We start from the raw sequence: 23,445 nt of genomic DNA on the forward strand, positions 1-23,445 counted from the left end.
GAGGGGTATACTGACAGAAAAAAGGCTCAGACGCCCACAACAAAAACATTAATGCCAATATTTTCATTGATTAGGAAGCCTAAATTTTAGTGTATTTTGCAGCTGATTTAAGACATGGGTCAAAACTGACCCGTTATCATAAGAGATGCTAACAGAAAGCTAACAAGAGGAAGGATACATTTTATGGGCTTATTTATTAAATGCTCGGTAATTGTGATTAATTGTAATTCATGAATGTAATTGTAATTTACTTTCAGGGGAAAAATAATAATAGTAACTTGACTGTAATTGGGAAAAACGGAGGTCAACGTAATCATAACTGAGCTGTAATTGAAGATGGATAATTGAAGATGTAATTGTAATTTTAGAATGTAATTGACCCCAACCCTGGCACCAATTATATCAGCAAACCAAAGAGAGAATGCTGAACGAGTAGTTTCCTAAACTTCATAACCATCACATTCTATTGGTTTATTGGCCTAAGATAAAAAAAAAAAAGTGCTAAAAGGGAAGAAAAGCTGTGTATATTATATAAATATCTGTTTCCTTTCTGTTAAGTTTATTGACAAGTTCAGACTTGTGTGTTTTCTGTGTTATGTACAATATTGAAATGTTTAAACTAAAGCCCTTTCTGTATCTGCTTGTTGTTGCAGTCTAGTTTAATTTATTTACAGCATTAATGGCTTGGTTAGTTGTAAGCAATATATTTTATACAGTTATTTTTGCAAAGTGACTTAAGAATTTTCTCAGGATTGTTGAGATTTGAGTGCATGCTAAAATGGCAGAGTTAATAAACATAAAAAAGCAGATTTTTTTTAGGACAAAGTGGTATCAGCTGTATTTTATTTTGTACATTAACAGCAACTGTTGCCATGCTTTCAGTATTTGTAGCTTTATCAGCTGTGATCACATACTGCGATAGATTCTTATTGCTAAAATCACTGTGGGGGAGTTAAATTAAGACCCACTAAAAAAAAAAAAAACAATCACGTTTGTATAATTGCCAATATTGATGGTATTGATTGGCGTTGTTGACACCAGAGATTTGAATTTATCCTCCATGTGAAAGGAAGGACGGTCAGATAAAAAAAATATATATCTTGCTGGAGTTCTGGGTAAACAGGGCTGTGAAAATGATTTTCGAAAAAGAAAAAAAAAAATCTCACTCACTTTACAATAATCAACTGTTCCCCACCCATTCCATTTCCTAACTTGAGTCTCTCCTCCTGTTCCCTTCCCCCTTCCCCCACACCCAGGTGGAACACTGCCCTCTCTGTTTATATCCTCTTTTAATAAAGTAGTTCTTATCCTTCCTTAGGCAGGGCTGGTGATGGTCACAATTGTGCAATAAAATTAATTCAATTATTTAATTGCAATAACAAAAACATACATTGCTGTCTTAAAAAGATTGCACTTCTTGTAGTGTTGACCCTTGACAGAATTTGCAGACAAAGGAAAAAAAAAGAAAAAAAAGTGCAACCATCCTAATGTGCCTTTTATATCACATTATTTCTCATAAAACAGTGTATTAGAAAAGCTGGAATAGCTCATTTTCTCCCAAATTTCTAAAACTGAGCTAAAGTTCAAGGACAAATGTTATTCCCCTTTGGCTTATACTGGGATCTGTGACTGGGAGGTGAGATGACAACAGAGCATCCTCAGTGGTACCATGCTGAGCACTGGACCAACATGAACAGAGAGGATGAGAGGAAAGAAGAAGTCATCAGAAATCATCATTAAACAAAGACAAACAGAGTCACAGCACAGCATCAGAACACCAGTTTGGTTGTTCATGTTAAGCTTCATGCATTTCAATAAAACTGTGAGTAAAATGTTAGTCCACAGAGTGAAAAGAAAGGAGTTTTCTAACCCTACTGCCCTCATTTTGCCTATTTTGCCTTCAGGGGTGAGGTCCGCTGCACAGCTCTGTGGAATAGATTATGGATTCCTTCATCAGATCTGAACACATAACTCATGACTAACTGGTTATATTGGCCCCAATTATAGAGAAAATGAGCTCATTGAATTCAACCGAGGTTAGGAAATGTGTGTTCAAAAAAGGAACATTTTTGACATTGACATTATAGCTTATTCACCAAAAAGTAGACTCAACCCTACTGTCTGTTAATACAACCAAATATTTATATTAGAATGCCAATGGCAGAGCTGCCACAATACTGTATATTTAACTATATTTACTGTACATTTATTTGTAATGAAATTATATGATCCCCTCCCACCTAAGTCTTAATTTATATGCTTAAAGTAATTTGTTTGTGGCTATAACTCTACTAAACCTTGAAGAAAGGTGTCTTTCTCAGAAAGATATTCCAAAATATCTATCTTGTGAATTTTATTGTTCATTTAGAAAAACAAATTTAAATTTTTTTTACATATGAATCAGTTCTGTGTTTATTATGTTTTTTACCTCCAGATCTCCTTTGGTAATACAAGCCTCCTCCACACGGAATTGGAGGTCCTCCACTCTCCTATGTAAGAGGAAGAAACAATGGTTAATGTCACCCAACTGAGATTAATACCTTTGATGTCATTGAATTTGCACCAAAAATAACACTATAAACCCAAATCAAAGAAAAAAGAGATTATAATAAAATCACGGGTGTACATTTTAAGAAAGACTGACTCAATGACCATAGGCCGAAAAACACAACATGGTGTTTTATTTTGAAAAAAACGGAAGTACACATGACGATGTTGTTTGATTAATAAATACAGAGTTAAATGAAATGTTGACATGTTACCCTTTAAAAATAAATAAAAAATCAACAGCTTTCAACTTAGTCTTGTATCTGAAGCAGCACATATTGCTGACGTCGTGTATTTCTGGTTGCTTTAAAATACGTCATTTTACAGCCTGATGACTTATTTTAAAGCCTGAGGCCGTGTCATTTGACGGCATTTGGTTTGACAAGTGACAGAGGTTTTCCTGATCCATGATACCTCAGTGTGAGACCATAGAATGTCCTAAAATGTACATGAGGTAATGATGTCTTCAATCTTTACCTTCGCTCCTCCTCCAACTGATTCAGCAGCTCCACTTTCTCTTTGTCTGCAGCTTCGACCAAGACACGCAACTGGTCCATTTTTGTCTCCATCTACCAAAAACAAAACAAAAAAGGTTGTGTATAGTGGATAAAAACATTAGCATAGAAGAAGATGATGAATGACACACACTGCGTACCTGTTCGTGATCATCCCGTAGAATAGTAATTTCTTGCTCCATCTCTCCAACGTGGCTGTTAGCCTTGGCGACCTCAGCTCGTTCCATGTCACGCTCAGCCATGAGCTGCTCGATATGTTGCTGCTTCTCCTTCAGCGCCTCCTGAAGGGCCGTGGTGCTTGAAATCTTTCGATTGTATCTTGATGATGTCTCTGTAAGCTGCAGAAAGAAATGCCAATTGTCACACATCCTTTAATTGATGTTAGTCTCGGACCCATAAACTATTGCAGCAACTGAGCATGTGTAAACCTCACCAGTCCTGTGCGACTCGGCTTCGCACTAACAGATGATGCCACAGAGCTCATGGTGCTGATGGATGAGGCACTAGGGCTTCTCTTCAGCCCGGATGGTGTGGTAACAACTTTCCGAGCTGTAGTTTTTGCTTTGGCTGGTGTAGTGGACGGGAAGCCAATGCGTGTGACTTTGAGCACCGGTGCAAATAAGCCATATTTGGGTTGGCACTGAAAATATCTGAGGAAATAAATACAATCACAACAACATGCCATGAGCATAGTCAGGGGTCTCCGATTTTCCGTGTTTGCAGAAAATGAACGTTAAAAACGGAATTCACGTTCTGAAACAGAAAAACCAACCGTCACATGGTTTCTTTAACTCTCTCTTTACTTAAAATCTAGACCCAACATGACACTGAAGTGCTTCAAATCCATGTTTTGGATAATATCACTATTTTACATGTATTTCATTATGTCTGAAAGTGTGACAAACAAACAAATATGTTGGTTCCTCCTATAATCCTGTTCAAAATCTTGCGATACATGAAACAATTTCTTGTCTAGTGATCATTTATTTTCAGTCACAGAATAACATGAAGAGCTACATCTGAAATGTGTGTTTAATGTGTTGGGATGTACAAGTGGTTCAGATTATTTCGACTGCATTCAAATCTGAAAAGATGCTGGTACAAAGACAAGTTTAGCGATTAGTGCACGTGTGTCAAACTCATGGCTCGGAGAGAAAACATGAATCATTATGCAAATGAAACTTAACATTTGCAGGCGCTCACAGTTTTACCACTGCTTATATTGCATGATTGCAGTGATTTTTTAATGTTAAACTGTTAAAAACACTCAAAATTATAACAAAATCCTTTTTTCAAATGACATAATATTTCCCTTAATTAAATGAAAATCGGTAAAAAAAAAAATCTAGGAAATTTTCATTGAAAATCCTGTTGGGACTGAAATCTATCAATTATTGCTTGGATATTGTCTGTTTCTTACATATTTTGTATTTTATGTATACGTAGAAGTGCAAACTAAGGCACAACAATGTTGACAGTACTTAAACAGTAAAATCTGTGGCCCACTGGAGATCAAACTGCTCCTTATATGGCCACTGAAGTAAAATGAGTTTGACACCCCTGAATTAGAGTATTAGTCCAACTGGTGATCATTTTACCTGGTGACATGTCACAGCAGAAGCATGACACATCCATGCACAGAGTTGCACAGGAATTTGTGCATTTGCCAGTTGGAGATAATTAAAGATTAAAAAAATAAAGTTTTTGCACTGTATCACATTTCCGTGGTATGTTTCCCAGAAATCAGGTGACCGAGGGTGTAGTAGTGTGGCTACAAACATTTTAAGGTCCATTTTCTAAAATTCTCTGAATCATATACAATGTATAATTAATAACTGTAATTTGGTACAATTTAGGAAAGTTTAATAGCCAGTAAAGTGGAAAGACGATGACACAAAAAAGTGTAAAGTGACATAGAAATGGGTAAACCCTGAAATGGAAAATAAAAAATCTGAGTCCCTCCATGGGTCTGAGAACTTTAGCTGCATTAGGACATTTATATAAAAGCTTGTGTACCTCGTGCCTGCCACTGCCCCATCATTCTTCCCCAGGGGCTCGTCCAGCTCCACACCGCACCATTCACCTTTAGCAAAATCTGTTTCCCCAAGAAAACGTACCACTCCTGCCTTTGTACCCCCAACCTAGAGAGAAAACACCACACATTAGCCAGCCATGTAATCCTCTCAAAAGATAAGAGGGAGCTACAGAGTAATCAGCTTTTTCTGCTGATAAACTGATTGGGATAATTCCGTAAAAGTACCAGAATCAGAATGAGGTCAAGTCATCTAAATGTAAAAAAAACAAAACTTATTTCTCCCATGATATTTAAAAAAATAAAACAAAGGTACCGGCAGATATTAAGAGGTTTAAAAACCTACATCGTTCAATTTAGTTCACACAACCTTAATCAACCCTGTTGTTATCACTGTGGATTACTCAGTAGGGTCTGGTTTGCTCACATAATACACGACTGACTTTCTTTATTTAAAAACAAACAAACAAAACAGTTTAGATTAGGGGAAATATTAATAAATATTTGTGCAATATTTTATTGGCTGTTGCAAAGACATTGATGACTAGAAAATGGCTTTGTGACAACATTCCCACTATTGATGACTGGATTTGTATTGTTCAAGATATATACTGTACGTAATGGAAAAACTTACATATGCTGTAAGATTAGAACATGACCAATTTGAAATGTTTTGGAGACCATGGAGAAGGTTTAATTCAGCACCATAGTCCGTTTTAAGATGTGACTGCAATGTGGTTTATTTCTTGTTTGTTTATTTATTTTATTAATATAAGACAGCTATGTATGCATATTATATATGTTGTTTAGTTGATACTGTATTCATATTTAAAAACTTGAGACTGAAAGTAGTTTGTTCCAATAAATACTTAAATAACAAAAGAGCTCCATGGACTGCCACAAAGGTTAATCACACTAAATGACCTAATAAACACATTGCTTTACAGGACAATAAGCAAAGGGAAACACTTCCTCATATGTGCTGTGTTGCAGAGCCTGAGGAAACAAAGTGTAAAAGAGGGGAAGTAGGAGGGCAGTTGTCGGTTTTCACCATTGAGTCAGTGCTAAAAAATTTTACAACGTGGGGTTGTTGACATGCTTTGCTTGTTCAGAGTTAAACGTGAGAAAAACCAAGTTTGATTTGGCTGCTCTGCTTTTTACAATTTAAAGTGAAACTAAAGTAAATTAGGCTGCAAATATTCAACACTTTTCAAGAAAATATCTTGCTTTTTAGATAAAAATGATAACACCAGTTGAAAAATCTTTTTAAGTCAGACATCAATTTTACCTCGGACAGCAATGATATATAATGGAATGAAATATATACATAAAAGGTATATATTGTGATCGAGAGGATTACTAATTGAAATATTGCCACACTATTTTGTTTTTACATTTTAATTGATGAAATTTTTGTAGTAAATATTTAGTATATTATGTACATATCATGTACAGTATATGCATATGTATGTATGTAAATATATGTTAAGGCTGGGCAAAATATCGAGTTTCTAATAAAAATCAATGTATTTCTTAAAAAGATATGGCATAGGACTATATCTTAATATCGATATAATTCACGTAACATTAAAAGTTTCTTCTGAATAGCCGCCAATATGCCTTTTGGTCCTCTGTCTATTTTAACCCCGCCCCCGCCTCTCTTTGTCCCTCTGAGTGAAACTCAACACACACACGCTGACGAAACATCCCCTCCTTCTCTCACTCACCTCAGCAGCTACAGAGACAACATTATGAGACAGAGTCGAGTAAAAAAAGTCAGTAAAAAAAAGAATAATGGTTAAATAAATTGGAAATGGTTGAGCTTCACAATGTCACTGTGTGCGAGTGAGTGCTTGCGTGCGGGAGTGAGTGTGTGCACGCTATAGAGATCTGGAGGTCTCTGCGGGTCGATATCGTCGTAAACGGGAGTAAAAACAACTCGTTACGTCACACTGCACGTTTATTGTATGCAGAGGAAGCTCAAACACTGCTTATATGAAGTTTCAGACGACACGGTAACAGAAAAGTAACATAATGCTCCGTCCACGCACTCAGGACAAATCAGGAAGTAGGCAGGTCTGACTCAACTCTGACCTTACGTTACCATGGGGCCCTTAAAGGGACAGGCCTCAAAAGGCCATCATTACAGCACGTGCGCGCCCGCAAAAAAAAAACAAAACAAAACTGTACAGCACTTTGGTCAGCTGAACTTGTTTTTAAAATGTAAAATAATTTGTTTTATAAATTATATTGTTCTCTACACCTTTGTTAATAGAGGTCCCTGTGTGACATTTGGCATATGGCTTTAACTGACTTACCTGAAATATTGTACAATAATGGTTTCATGGTTAATTAAATTAATGGTTTTTAAGATTTACTATGGGGGGTTGCCTCTGAAAAAAGAAACTAACAGGTACACTATGCATTATCTCAAGGTGAGGGCAAAATATCAAGATATATATCGTATAATATGATATAGCTTGAAAATATCGAGATATTAAAAAAAAAAAAAAAAAGGCCATATCGCCCAGCCCTAATATATGTGTAAGTATATGTATAAACTGTATATATAAAACTATGTTTAGAATATATATTTAATGTGAATTGTAAAAACAGTAATATTGGTTTCCTAATTATTTGTGATTGCCTAGAAAGCCTTGTTTTGTTTTTTGTGTTGTTTTTTGGCTGATTACTTAGACAACTGAGTGTTTGTTTTGTTTTTCTGAAGACTGCCAAAATAAAAATTGCAATATACATTACCAGCACACGGTCACACAACTTCAGTTCCCTTTCCCCTTTCTTGACGGAGCCACTGTCTGAGAGGTTGGACACAGATTCACTGTTTGTCCGTTGGAGATTGGAGGATTGTGCAGCAGCTGGTGTAGTAGGGGAGGCCTTTTTGGCTTGTGTTGTAGAGGTGGGTATCGCTGATTTAGCGGCGGCTGCTTTTGAAGCCACGCTTCCGACAGAAGGAGTGGGTGAAGGGGCACGGGACGTGGGCGCAGTCTCTGTTCCGTTGGCCTCGCCTTCGGTGCGAGACAACTTGGAGGGACGAGTGAAAATCCCTCGCAGGGCATCGCACTGGAAGTAGCGCACACCAGCCACGGACCCATCGTTCTTACCGATTGGCTCATCGAGAACGATGCCTGCCCACTGGCCTGGGGCGAACTGCGTTTCTCCCAAAAACTGAACATAGCCAGGTTTATTTCCGTTCACCCAGACTCGATCCCCCAGCGTGAAGCTCTCCTCAGAGTCTCTGTCATCAGCTGAGGCAGCTTTAGCTGGGATCATATGGAGGACACGAGCATTAAAATCAGTCAATTTACTTGTATCAGACAGATTATATCAAATAGTTCTACAAACAATCCTCTAATGCAGGGGTGTCAAACTCATTTTAGTTCTGGTGCTAAATACAGATCAGTTTGACCTCAAGTGGGCCACAGATTTTATGTTTCAACATTATCGTGCTCTAGTTTACGCTTCTACGCACACACAAAAAACAAAATATGTAAGAAACCAACCCTATCCAAGCAATAAGTGACAAATATCAGTCCCAACAGGGTCGTCTCTATACATTTCCTAGATTTTGTGACCAATTTCTATTTAATTAAGGAAAATATGTCATAGTTTGAGGAAAATTTAACGATTTTGTAAGAATTTTGAGTTTTAATTGTTTTAATTTAAAAATGACTGCAATTGTGCGATATAAGCACCGGGAAAACTGTGAGCACCTGCAAATATTTTTGATTTTCATTTACACAATTATTCATGTTTTCTTGGTCATTTTTACTTTCTCCTGGGGGCCAAATTGGATGCTCCGAAGGGCAAAATTTGGCCCCCGGGCCATCATTTTGACACGTGCGTACGAAACTGCATTGTTTTTTCTGCTGGCTAAAAAAAGTCAGTTATTACAATTTTGACCATCAGACATTTATAAAATAATAATCCATTCCTCCACTAAACAAATCCTCACTTACCAATACCAATATCAGCATGAATCATAAGTTTTTTGTTTTTTTTTTTCTTTAATATAAAAATAATAATTACTTCCTTTGTAGTGCGGAAAGGCTTGATCAAGTGATGTCACTCAAACAGAAAACAATAGTGAGCAACAGTAGATATGAGAAAAACTGACCCATTCATTATTCAACCAGTTGGTTACATAACTTTTAACATAATATCTACAGTATTCTACAATTGAATAAAATAAAAAAATAAAAATAAATAAAAAAAAAAAAAATGAAAAACAAAACCAAAAAAATAAATCTGAAAATTTGAATCCGATATCCATTTCAGGCTAATATTGGACCAATTTTCGATATCAATATTGGATCGGGACACCCCTACAATAAACCTAAAATCTATAAAACAAAAGTACTAGCAAGCGAGTTTCGGCTTTACTTCTTCATATTTAGACAAATGTCATTTTCTATGGATAAAACAATATATTGTACAACAACATATTACATGCAAAACAAGTCCATATCTTAAATCTGGGCTGTGTAGCTTGTTCAGGTTGGACGTTTAAAAATAACTTGATGCACAGATAGGAATATTTTTTTGAAGAATGTTATGATGACATGATTTGGCTATAATATTAGAGTGGCAGTTTTTGCACTTTAAAATGGGGATAATTTATTTTATTTGCTATTATTTATTTTCATATTCACTTGAGCTGAAAATGTTATATCCAGAGTGAATGTATGTATTCCCAGAGTTGGTCAAATAAAAGCATGTGTTATTCTTTCCTTTTCAAAAAATATGTTCACATAAACTTTAGATGTCATCCATTACCTTTGTTTCATTTTTTTAATAAAGCTCTAAAGCAAAACCTACTGAATTTTAAACAATGATGAATAAGTATCAACCTGGCACCACATAATCACCTGACACCTACCTGGATTGACGTTGGTCTTGGGGGCCCCTGGTCCAGGTCGAGCAATCTTACTGGGTGCTTTGATCCCACTTGACTTTGTCGAGCTCATGGTTCCTCTTGGTGTGTGGCCCACAAAGTTTGTGTCTGTCAGTGGGGAGAGAGTGATCCCAGACCATCAAAACAACTGGCTTTAGGCAGCTCAATAAAGGGAAAACTCCACACAAAGATGAATGGAATAGAGGGAGGGGAAAAAGAAAGTAATAGGAAAGGGGAAAGGGAGAAAAATGTTAACAAAGAGGACCCTGTAAGAAAAAAAATGAAGAGAAAACACAATTTAGTTATGGTAAAAATAACTCCAGTATAGAATAGACACGAGGCCACCAAATGTGGTCTAATTTGGTAAATACACAAAAGGAAAACAAAAAATACACAAAAAGAACACAAATACAGTAAAATAAAAAATGCAGAATATACACAAAAAGAAATATTAATGGGAAACATAAAATGGGACCAAAATACACAAAAATTATAGAAAAATATACAAAATGTGTCCCTCATATAAGAAAATCACATTTTGTGGCACTCACTTTGTCAAAAGTTGCCCATGTCTGGTTTAGAATACGGAAATTCAAACTACTGACTGGTAAACAAATAAAATAAACACACTTTCCCAACTTTAGCAACAATTAGCATTGATCATGGAATGCTAACATGGTTTAAAATTATAGTCTAACAAAAAGACAGTCATCAACATTCCCCACCAAACTGGTTGTCATAACTCACAATGTTTTCCTAAATGTCCTAAATTTAAGAACCTTGATGTATACATAAGAAATCATCACATCAGAATATAAAACTACTAACTATCTTAAACAGTTTCTAAGAAAAGCTGTCCCCTTTGAAGATACCTCGAACAGAGTCTAAAAAATGAAATAAGGGCAATAACTCCGGGAAAAATTATTACTCGCTTCTCATTTTCAAACTCCATCAAGGTATTGATATCCTGAAGCCACACAGTGAATTTGGTTAACGTGTTTTTAACAGTTTCTGAAAAAAGCTGTCCCCTTATACTCGGATGGACGTACGGAGCTCAAACTTTTATTACTCTTTCACACTTTGTGCACCGAGGTATTTATTATTCCCACAAACACTCTTAAAGCCACATATTGACTTTGTTTTCAGTGCTCTGGCATCAGAGGCATAAGGTTACCGTTTCTATTATGACAACACTCTCCCAAGCACACACCATCAGAGTGAGACCTAAAAATAAAGTCCAGCGAATAATCAGCAGTCTGTGGTTCAGCAATGACGAACCTCTGACTGTGTAAACATCTGAGACTTTCACAGGCATTGGTGCCACAGAACACATTTTGGTTAGTTCACAACTTTAGGCGTACAAATTGTGCAAAGCAGGCTTACATAGTAAAACAGCATTAGTGGAGAAAAAACAACCCCCAGCAGCAGAAGATTATCCTGTTGATTACATTTTAACTGAAGAGCTAAGTGAAGTCTGGTTTAAACGGTGCATGTTTTACATACAAAATTTTCCATCTTTGAATGACACAATCTCAGTGGAACAGGTGCAAACAAAGCCAAATAACTGCCTATATAACCAGATCAGGGTCACAAAGTGTTGGAAATATTATAAATTAATAAGTTAAAATAAACCTCAGAGTTCAACACCTTAGGCCAAACCAAGCACACACAGAATGAACACACTAACTCAACTTTTCAGTTTAAAAGCAAACTACCTCTTTTCCTAAAAAAGGATAAAAGACAAAGTAAACATACATTTTCACTTTAATAAACAATATAACAAGTTTAAAAACTGGAACCATTGATCAATAGGGTGGCTGTAAACACAGGCACAGCCAGGACGCCTATCAAATACAGGGGTCCTTCCGACAGAAGGAAGTATAGCTTGTTGCTAAGCAATTAGAGCAACATAAATAAAATAATAAACATTTGTTTAACACTTGATAAGTAATGGAAATAATTTATCTGATCAGGTCATTGTCTTTGCTTTTAACATTTTTTTAAAGGAATATATGAGCCTTTTAAAGTCCTTAATTCTAAATAGCACAATACTCTGATTAGAAATAGAAATTATTTTCCAGATTTGGGCAAAAACAATATTTTTTACTTTTTAGTCTGTTTAGATTTTAATGATTTTTAACAGGCAAGGTTACAAATGCAATGTATGTTTAGAAACATGCACTCATCCCTGGCCAAAAAACAAAATAAAAAACTGCTTTACATGCCATAGTAAAGGAAACAAATGGGCAAAAAAAATCATTATTTGATTATAACAGGGTTTTCATGTATTTGGCTGCATAGATGAATGGAGATGGCACATAGGGAACAGAAATTCTACACACAGAAAAACGAAGAATTTTTGGTGGAAAAAAACAACTTACTTTTTGGACAGCTCAAAAATGTTAATGTATTTTATTATAATAAAAAATAGAATAAAACAACATCATCCTAAGATTAAATCCCACAAAAATTCTATGTAAAGTCAAAAATATCAAGTAATCCGAGACTGAAATAAGTTCACAAGGTGTCGAATATCGGACTGTCCTACAGGGTCAAAAACATACCTTTCATTCCTTTACAAACCTATAAAAAACAACACTCGTCATCAGTCACCACACCCGGACAGACTCACACTTCCTCTGAGATATTTCACAAGAGAGATTGAAGAGTGGCTGTCAGAAAGCACGACCTAGTTCCAAACCAGCGTTCCACTTTTCTCCTACTGTGCCTTTGAATGGTAGTGATTAGTGCCTCAGGTCAAACAGAGGCCAGGAAAAGAAACTCAGTTGCTGAAGAAGAGCTCAACGCATAAGCGGTCACGCAAACGTAGTTGCTTGTGTATAAAAGTCTGTCAAAGTCAGTGTTGATTTTTTTTCATAAACCAGACAAATTCTATTTAAATGGTACATTTTGAGTGCATTTTTACATTTATCTGTTTACACAGCATAATGTGGTTTAAAAATATACATATATAACATTTTCCAACAACCGATCAGTAAATATTAACCGACTGGTTGGTGAGCTGATGCTGGCAGATTGGGGTAATCCACTTTCACCTAAGTATTTATGCAGCAGTAATGTTAAGCCTCTCCCAATGACTCCAATAATGCTAATCTATACAAAGAGAAAGAAACTAAAATAGCACAGCTTCGTTTGAGGAAATTCATACGAGCGACTGAAAAAGTTCAAAACCTGGTAAGAGTATCAGGTCCAATTAAAAGGTAGTGGAATCAGTTTTCATTTTCATGTAAACACAAATAGAAACTGATAAACGCTGGAGACTAGAAAAATCACTGTCACTGTTCATAGGACACTTTTTTAATTTATTGTCTTTCAGAGATGTAAAATAAAAAAATAATTTTTTCACTTAATCTTTTTTTATGTCATGGATTATCGTAGATTGATTTCTAATCAATATATCGATAATCGCAGTATCGTCATATCGTGAGATAATCATTATCGTGAGCTTTGTATTGCATATCGTATCGTGAGGTACCCAGAAGTTCCCACCCCGAGTCCTAATCCAGACCTTCCCCTTAACAATCCACACTACAGAAGTCACTCACACATGCTGTCTCATAGGAGAAACAGCCAAAAGTGGCACATTTTGGGCAACCGTTTGTTAATAAAAGTGCCTGTTTGGTACTTTGTCAGCAAATTCAACCCTGAATTGTCTTTCTGGTAAGACTTTATTTGAATTAATATAATTGAAATGTATATCGTATATCACCATTCTGAGAAAAAAATATTGGGATATTAGTTTTTGTCCATATCGGCCAGCCCTAGTGTCATGATGATTGGAAAACCATTTTTGTCTCAATAATCTTTGTGATACCCAACTGTCAAATAAGGGCTGCAAGTTTATGGCCAAAATGATAATCACGATTATTTAGATCAATATTGTAATCACGATTATAATCACAATTATTTATCATGTTAGGGGGAAAAAAATCTGTGTATTTAAACAAACAATATGTGTACAGTTTACAGTGCAAAATGAGGCTTTAAATGAGATTTATACTAAAAATTAATTTTAAAAAAATTAACCCAAAAATGTGAAATGTACCAAAGGATAATTTAATCGTGGCAACTAAAATCATTATCACGATTAAAATTTGATTAGGTGTGCAGCTCTATGTCAAATAAATAAAGTTTGACAACAATTGACTGTTGATTTGTTTTTAATAGTTGTTTAATATCAAATTCTTCAGTAATACTGCTCAGTTATATTTTCAAACATAAGCACACAGAGAGCGTAAACCTATGCCAAGCACCAAATATCCTCTTTGCCAGATATTGGCAGTTATATGGATCATTGATAATCATTGTATCTTGATGATTATTAACAATTTAAAGGTTTGGAACTAGGGATGGGCGATATTGAAGAAAAAATAAATATACCAATAATTTCTGGTATTTATCACGATAAATAAAAACTATGGTAACACTTTAGTTTAGGGAACACCTATTAACCATTAAGTCGTTGCTTATTAACATGCAAATTAGTAACATATTGTTTCTTAATTAGTCATCATTAAGTACTTATTAATGCCTTATTCTGCATGGCTTTATTATACAACCAGTAAGCCATTAACTAAGAGTTTTTCCTCAATAACCTCAATTATTACTTATTATAGGTAAGTTAGGAAGTTGTTGTATATGAATTACGATCTCAACATGCTAGGGTTAGGGTTAACGTTACCCTAACCCTAATTTTAATCCTAACCCTAACTCTGTTTGGACTGTGAGACTGCCATTAGGTGTATAATTAGGCATAAAAAATAAGGCATTAATAAGTACTTAATGATGGCTAATTAAGAGCCAATATGTTACTAATGCTAATAAGCAACTAATTAATGGTTAATAGGTGTTCCCTAAACTAAAGTGTTACCAAAACGATAAATAAAAAATAATAAACAGGTTCTTTACAAACACAAATAAATGTGAATGCATCAACATTGGACACATTTAAAAAGGCTACAATATCTGCTGACTCAAAGAGTTCATGAGCTGATATTTTATGGAATATATTTGTGCATGTGGGTCACTATTAGTGTTATGGTATGTATTTCATTTATTTCCTCATTTGAAATAAAATTTAAAAAAAAAAAAAAAAAAGCACATGAAAAGCAAAAAATAACTCCACTCGTGTTTTTACTGTTAATGAATCTTGTTTCATTTTCTGATAATGAGTTACATAAAGTGATGGTTGATAAATAACTCTCTGATTTCCTATAAATAAACCAGATCAAGCTGATGATTTAATCATTCAGTATATTTTGGTGTAATAATCTCAATAGTTACGTCAGTCTAACGGGACCAGCTGTCTGTGAACACATGAAATATAATTAAAAAATATTGCGTTTCACAAATTGTGATGGATTAATAGTGACATTAGTATTTCTGCTAACATTTATTTCACACAACGTGTGACATGTATAGCTTTTATCCTTCCATAGTAAAGTGTTAAATCTGACCATAAACAAATTGATGGCTCTCTGTGACTTTATGACAGTAAGACATGTTCTTTTACTTGGTCTGTTCCTTATTTGGAGTGGTGAGCGTTAGCTCTGTGTGTTAGCTTAGCATAGTTAGCTTTAGTTGAGTTTCCAGTTCATAATCTTTGCTACAGGTTCATCTCTGTCCCCGTGTTTGTGGAACTTTGGGTGGATCTGGCGGAGGAACTTGAATCGGTTCCCTTTGTTGGATGGTTGTCTGGCTTTAACCAAGTAGCGGTCCATGATGTATCGTAGCACGGCAGCTTCAGGTAGCTGAGACGAGAACCTCACACACAGACAGACAGCGGTGGCGGTGCAGTCAGAGCTTCCGTAAACAACGTTCCGCTCCAGAGAATACTAAGTTGACAACAAACAGGGGCAGTTTTGGTCCGTGGAACACGGTTTTTTTGGGGGCATTCTTAGCTAAACTGAGGGACAAATGGTCCGTGGCATTCGCTAATTTCCGACATGGGAATTTATCGTTTATATCGTGGGATGACAAATTCTGATAAATCATAAACGATAAAATATCGCACATTCCTATTTGGAACAAATTTCTTGCCCCATTATTGATACATTACGTCCAAATGTACGGGAACTACAACAAAATGTGCAACCTGGATCTGATCTGGAGGAAATTCAGTCAATTTAGAAACCACAAACTGGACATAACCGAGTAAAATTTGAGAAAGATCAGCCCATTAAGAACTGAGATATGATTTTTTTTTTAAATTTCACCAATGATGAGAGATAGGGTCTTTTCAAAATGTTCCAGAACTATCTAAAACATAATAGAATTTTCCATAATATAAGGTCCATCTTTGGTTAAAATTATGTCAAAGCCATTAAGTTCTTTTGACATTCTGTGACAATATTACCTACTTGATGGCAGGAATAAAACCACACTTTATAATATAATTTGTTGCAGACGGTGTGAAAAGTTGCACAAACTAGTTGCTTTTGTCAAAGTAAACTAAAACCAAACAGTGAACGTTGAGCAAGTTGAGGCCGTCTTCTCCGACTCTGCTTTATATTGTACGTAAATGTACATTTATGATTAAGCGTGTTGAGAAATAAAATGATATGGAAAGCAAAAGAAGAAAAAAAACATCTACAAAAATAAACCCAACAGAATTATTTCTGTAGTAACTGATGTAACTATAGTTCCTATTTGCTGGTGTCAGTGTCAACAACACAGGCCTGATTCAAGCCCCAGTTGTTCCTTTCTGAGGAAACATCTGCTAGGATGATTATGTAGGCCCCCACTGGCACTGACACACAAATGCATGAGAGCGGAGGCAGACCGAGCCAGAAGCATCTTTTGTCCTCAATGGCAGCACGTTACGAACCCTGACCCTCCACTTAAAAGTAACCTTTTGTTAATGTTTCAACACCACTAGTTCATACAGACATTCTGGGTCTGAGACACACACACACACCAAAAAGTCCGATTTGTAAACAGTTGGTTAATAATTAAAAAAAAAAAAAAAGCATAAGAGAGTTTTGTTACAACTATGGAAGAGGCTTAGGGCCAATTTTGATGGACAAAATATTTTTTGGCAAATCAAGAATAAAGTCAAAACTTTGAGATTAAAGTTGAAATTTTGAGAATAAAGTTGAAATTTTGAAAATGAACACAAAATACAATATCGTGATAAATGACAAAGGTCTGATAATAAAGTAAAATCTACGGAAGCTGACGAGGGCCAATTCACCATATATAACAACAAACAGCAGATTGTGGCCGTCAATAAAATGCCATTGATCAATGAATGCAGTTCAAAGTTAGGTTTAATAATGAAGAGATTGTTTCTCTTTTAGCTCTTTAGATCCTTCAAGAGATATTGCCAAAAACGCAATCTGTTCATAAGGAAAAACCAGTGAAGTTTGGAGGAGGTGGAACTTTCAATCCATCTGTGACTATTGAAGAGCTACAGAAACACATTAGGACCCGTTTGGATGGAGACTGTTGTCATATATGGTAAATTAGCCCTTGTCAGCTTACGTAGATTTGATTTTATTGGAAAACCTTCGACTTTCATTACAATGTTGTATTTTGAGTCTATTTTCAAAGTTTCGACTTTAATCTCAACATTACATTTCAACTTTATTCTCAAAATTTCAATTTGAATCTCAGAATTTTGGCTTTATTCTTGATTTGCCCAAATAAATTTTCTCAATCAAAAATGGCCCCAAATACTCTTCCATACTTCAACAGCTAAACTAGTGTGTGCACCTCTGACACCAAAGTTGAAGGTGAAATTAAAATTAAACTGTCTACTGATATGTAAAACGATCTGGATCTTTTCTACATAACGGTACTTTAAGTCACATGGTGCACCTATCACATCACTTAAACTGGCCAACGAGGATTTAGGAATGTGATAGTTTAAACAGTCCTTACACAATACACCACCTGGACTAAAAAAGAAACTCAAGTCAGATCTATGTCATTCCGACAAGTAAAGCTCTGGACAATAGCATTTAAGTATTTTAGAGGAAGCAGGCATAAGGATAATCAGTGACATATCAGTCACTCATTAAGGGATTTTCAGTTGACTTTAGTGGGATATTGATGCGTAGATATCCATCAAAAACATTAGGATTTGATCCCTCACTCTGACATAACTTATTCCAACTAAAGTCATTAAGCGCATGAAGCTAATGTTACTTTTTAATTTATTGCCAAGGTAGATATGCACCAATACAAACTAATAATGAATAAGTTAACAGCAGGTGTCCATGTCCTTTGACACCAGAAAGACTTTTTAGTGATATGAATTTCATTTTAAAAAGACGCCTGCAGATAAATATAGTGGTTAAAAAAACAAATATTTTAAAGACAACTGAGCCTCAGTAAATTTTCTGTTTGTCTAATGTTTTATGAAAAGCCTGATTTAGTCAAATACTTACAAATCTTAAGATTACTTTGACATTAAAACACATTCTAATATTACCGGTACAGCCTGGCACAAACTATACATAAAAATACAGTACTTAGTCAAGAGTTCCTCCTAAACACAAGTATGACCTAGAAAAACAAACACACAAAAACAACAAAATACACAATACTAACAATGAGGCTATTAACATAGTAAATTATTCACAAATTAGTCAAAAACAAATCGAGTTTAATGGGATTCATCTAAGGTTTTAAATACTCCAAGATAGGTTTTCACATGCTGTAAAATGTATGTAGGTTCCCTGACACTTCATATCTCAGTTTTTCAATGTGGACTACACTCCAATACAATTTCTCAGCCAAGCTTCAAATACAGGTGGGGCATCAGATTTAAAAAAAAAAATGTGTAACAAATAATACCAATATATCCTTTACTCGCACATGGAACTAAAATAGTTGAAAATTAACCAATTAAAGTAATACGTGTCAAGTGTAAGCTACTTTATTCGAAGGTTGAAAATGTGATTCTACCTCTGTGGAAGGTAAAGCTTAAATACCACCATGAGTCCAAACGAGCTAATGTACTGACAGTCAAACAACAACAGCAGCATGAGTTAATAATTATCATAAGCGGTCACACCTTGTTCACTAGTGTCTGATGCAGACTCTGCCCAGGTCTCTGTACGTCGTTCCCGGTGCGGCAAAACTCACCGGTTCCCCCACGCCTTATCCGTCCCACGGCCTGCTAACTTATGTCCACTAATAGCGGCTAACAGGAACCAGAGCTGACGGTGAGGTGGCACATCTGGTTAAACTGGGAGCTGCGCCGGCTGAAATAACCCCCAAGCTAAGCTTGACTGGAACAGAGGAACACACAGGGCTACAGAGAGACGCCTTCAGAATTACATCCGGTGTAGTGAACATTTATGGTAACCCTGTTATCACGTGATTCTTCCGTGATTTGAAACTCCTCGTGATATTTTTTTTGTATATTCTCATACATGTTAAACTAATTAGCCTGGGGTGACGAGATTTTTAAAACTCAAAACTGGAACAGTAATTTACCTAAAGAAGACGACAGATTTTCAAAATAAACTATTTGCATAGAATTTTATTTGTAATGAAAAATAGTCGAATAGACATTACTTTTTTCCACCTTTTGGATTAAATGTATTATTTCAACGACTGAGATTAAAGTCGTCATATTTTGAGAATAGAGTCATATTATGTCATATAAAGCTGTATCTTAAAAAACTCAGAATTCCCTGTTAAAGTGAACGTAACTAACACAGATGGCCCTTAAATCCATAGACTGTAAAAAAAAAAAAAAAAAAAGAAGAAATCATTCGTGTCAAACTCAAGGCCCGGGGGCCAAATCGGCCCGCAAGAAAAAGTAAAAATGAGAGCGAAAACATGAATCATTGTGTAAATAAAACTCAAACATATTTGCAGGTGCTCACAGTTTTCCCGGTGCTTATATTGCATGATTCCAGTCATGTTTAATGTTAAACTGTTGAAAAATTAAAACAAATCTGACAAAATCCTCAAATTATTTCATAATATTTCCCTTAATTTGATAGAAATTGGTCACAAAATCTAGGAAACTTAAAATGAAGGTCCTGTTGGGACATATCTGTCACTTATTGCTTGGATATTGTCCACTTCTTACATGTTTTGTATTAATGTATACATAGAAGTGTAAACTAGGGCGGAATCATGTTAAAATTACTTGTTTTCCAGCATACAATCTATGGCCCACTTGCTCCGTATTTGGCCCCTGAACTAAAATGAGTTTGACACCCCTGCATAAACCGATCACTTACAACCAGTTCCTCCTCCACTAAAGAGGATATTTGCTCCAAATCAGTCTGCTTCTTTTGTCGAAGCGAAATGCAAAATACTATGATTTTAATATTGAAATATTATTAATCTCATAAAATTACAATTTTATTACAATACAACTTTAATCTCAAAATGTACTTTATTCTTGAAATATTACCACATTGATCTTGAAATATTTTGACTTTATACTTGAAATATTACTTTAATATTGAAATATGAATCTCATAAAATGAAAATTTTATTAAGATATGATTTTATTCTCATAAAATGTACTTTATTCTTGAAATATTACTACATTAATCTTGAAATATTTTGACTATTCTCATAAAATTACCATTTTATTCTTAATAAATTTTGATTTTATTCTTGAAATATTACTTTAATATTGAAGTTTCATGAATCTCATAAATTACGATTTTATTAAGATACGACTTTATTCTATAAATTTTACAACTTTATCCTTGAAATATTATCACATTAATCTTGAAATATTATGACTTTATTGTCATAAAATTTAGATTTTATTCTCACAAAAGTAAGATTTTAATCTCGAAATATTACGACTTTAATATTGAAATATTATGAATCTCATAAGATCACGATTTTATTACAATACAACTTTATTCTTATAAGATTACAATTTTATTCTCGAAATATTACTTTAATATTGAAATATTATGAATCTTATAAATTACAATTTTATGAAGACAATTTTATTCTATCAAATTTACGACTTTATTCTCGAAATATCACCACATTAATCATGAAATATTATGACTTTATTCTCAAAAAATTACAATTTTCTCATAACATTTTGATTCTATTTTCATAAAAGTAAGATTTTGTTATCGAAATATTACGACTTTAGTATTGAAATATTAATCTCATAAAATTACAATTTCATTTCGAAATGACTTTATTCTCATGAAATGTACTTTATTCTCAAAATAGTACTTTAAAATTGAAATATGAATCTCATAAAAAACAATTTTATTAAGATACAACTTTATTCTCATAAAATTTACTTTTTTCTTGAAATATTACCACATTAATCTTGAAATATGACTTTATTCTCATAAAATTACCATTTTATTCTCGAAATATTACTTCATAATTGAAATATTATGAATCTCATAAATTACGATTTTATGAAGATACGACATTATTCTATAAAATGTACAACTTTATTCTCGAAAATTATCACATTAATCTTGAAATATTATGACTATTATCATAAAATTAGAATTTTATTCTCATAAAAGTAATATTTTATTATCGAAATATTACGATCTTAGTATTGAAATATTATTAATCTCATAAAATTACGATTTTATTACGACACGACTTTATTCTTATAAAATTACAATTTTATTCTCGAAATAGTACGACTTTAATCTCGTAGTGCCGATTTTTTTTTTAAATTTATTTATGGATTTTTAATTGTTAAATATAATTGAGATTATTTGTTTTCTAAATAATAAATATCCCTCAAGTAAATTGATAAGGTGCCACCTATATAGATCGCTATCATGACACCGGAACATGGTCACCAGATACCCAGGACTCCAGTCAATCCAGTGAACTGCTCACACGTCTACGAGCTTCAGTCACAAATCAACACCTTCCTCCAGTGTAACGTGACATGGCAGCAGTGTCACTTTAACTCCAGCAGGGCACACTATTACTACTGCTACTGTGACTTTAAAAACGAACTGCGACATGTTGTTTACGTTGAATTATTTCACAGAGTGAAAACCATAGTTAATGCTTTCCACCGCCCCTCAGATTAACCCCCTCTGTCACACCCCCAGATTAGTTGCTAAGTAACCGAACGTTTGCAACGACGACCGGTGTCAGGAGTCTGTTCATTATCTGGTACTAGTGAGAGCTCAATAAACACCATAAAGAACACACAACTTTAACCCGACTGTTGTCTAATAAACACACAGGCTGTGTCGTACTGACCTTTTCCACCGACTGAAGAACAAGTGGGAAATGTTTTCACTGCTAGCAAAGCAACAGGAGCTAATGTGACCTCTAAGGGGGGAAGCAGGCAGGCGGGCGGGCACGGCCCAGTGCACGAGTTGCCCGTGCAACGGCTAAACGGGGCGTTAGGGAGGATAGAACCGAGCACACCGTAGGAGGTGCTGGCTCTGACAGACAACTTCAAAAGTTAACCGTGACCCCATGTGGGGTCGCCTGGAATGTCTTGTAAATTATTAAAAAAAAAAAAAAAAAAAAAATATATATATATATATATATATATATATATATATATATATATATATATATATACTGATTAAATTGATATATGTATATAATATTTGATTATTATTAAATTACTTTTATTATTATTTAATTATTATTCTTTACCACACACAATCTCAAACTAAAGGGAAGATTTCTTTCTAAAAATAAAGGTGAGGGTGAAAGTAACTAGCATTTCAAAGTCACCATTTGTGTTCTTGTTTGTTCCCAGGATTCCACGTGATATCGGCTCACACAGCGAGACATTATAATTTGGATGGATTCCGATCTTTCTGTGTAGTCCCAAAAATAAACAGCCTCCATTAATTGTTTTGCCACAACTTTTAGTCTGTAAAAACACCAGAAATATATTGTGGTCACTTTGGCAGAGTTTTTAGGCCAAAGGAAATATAAATAACTCTAACTAAAAAAAAAAAAACACTTCTATGCATCCTTCTACGGAACTACAGATCCCACAATGCAATGTGTCAACTTTTTTTCCCATGTAAATTATCTTTGATTTAATGATCTATGACAGGGTTTTCAAACACTGTGCGGTGAGAGGTCATCAGGTGTGCCATGGGAAATGATTCAATTTCACCCAATTTGTCTAAAATTCATGAAAAAATTTAATTAAATTGTAGTTTTAATCATATTTAGAGTTGTTTTTTTTAACTTACATTTATCCCTCCCAAGTATGCAAAATAAGAAAGAATTACTGCATATTGTTAATAGCGCTTTATATTTGAAAAAATACATGTGAAAAATCATAATAGATTTTGTTGTTGTTCATTTGATTCCTATTAATAAATACTTATAAGAATGATTGCAGTGTTAATTGTACTTTTTTATTAGAAAGAAGAAATGTGAAAGATCATAATAACTTTTTTCTTTGTGTTTCTTTGATGACTATTCACTATGATAAGATTGACTGTATATTGTTAAGTATG

General features: G+C 34.5%; 1 protein-coding gene across 7 annotated transcripts in view; it reads right to left on the reverse strand.

The window, feature by feature from the left end:
- The window catches only part of clip1a (CAP-GLY domain containing linker protein 1a), a 52,082-nt gene extending 29,714 nt beyond the window's left edge, over positions 1-22,368 (reverse strand). For 4 of the 7 annotated variants that reach the window (XM_028458402.1, XM_028458403.1, XM_028458400.1 and 1 more), the window contains exons 1-8: positions 19,047-19,303; positions 9,992-10,272; positions 7,855-8,375; positions 5,079-5,203; positions 3,496-3,712; positions 3,203-3,400; positions 3,025-3,116; positions 2,429-2,489 (exon numbers count right to left, since the gene is read on the reverse strand). In XM_028458402.1, coding sequence (XP_028314203.1) covers positions 2,429-2,489; positions 3,025-3,116; positions 3,203-3,400; positions 3,496-3,712; positions 5,079-5,203; positions 7,855-8,375; positions 9,992-10,079 — 1,302 coding nt within the window. In that variant the 5' untranslated portion in view covers positions 10,080-10,272; positions 19,047-19,303. Of the gene's footprint in view, positions 1-1,878; positions 1,927-2,428; positions 2,490-3,024; positions 3,117-3,202; positions 3,401-3,495; positions 3,713-5,078; positions 5,204-7,854; positions 8,376-9,991; positions 10,273-19,046; positions 19,304-22,213 lie in introns of those variants that run through there. The other 3 variants (XM_028458401.1, XM_028458398.1, XM_028458399.1) reach the window with 3 other exon arrangements.
- Between the last annotated feature and the right edge of the window lie 1,077 nt (positions 22,369-23,445).

The sequence above is a fragment of the Gouania willdenowi genome, chromosome 9, assembly GCF_900634775.1.
Source record: "Gouania willdenowi chromosome 9, fGouWil2.1, whole genome shotgun sequence".
NCBI classification, from domain to species: Eukaryota; Metazoa; Chordata; class Actinopteri; order Blenniiformes; family Gobiesocidae; genus Gouania; species Gouania willdenowi.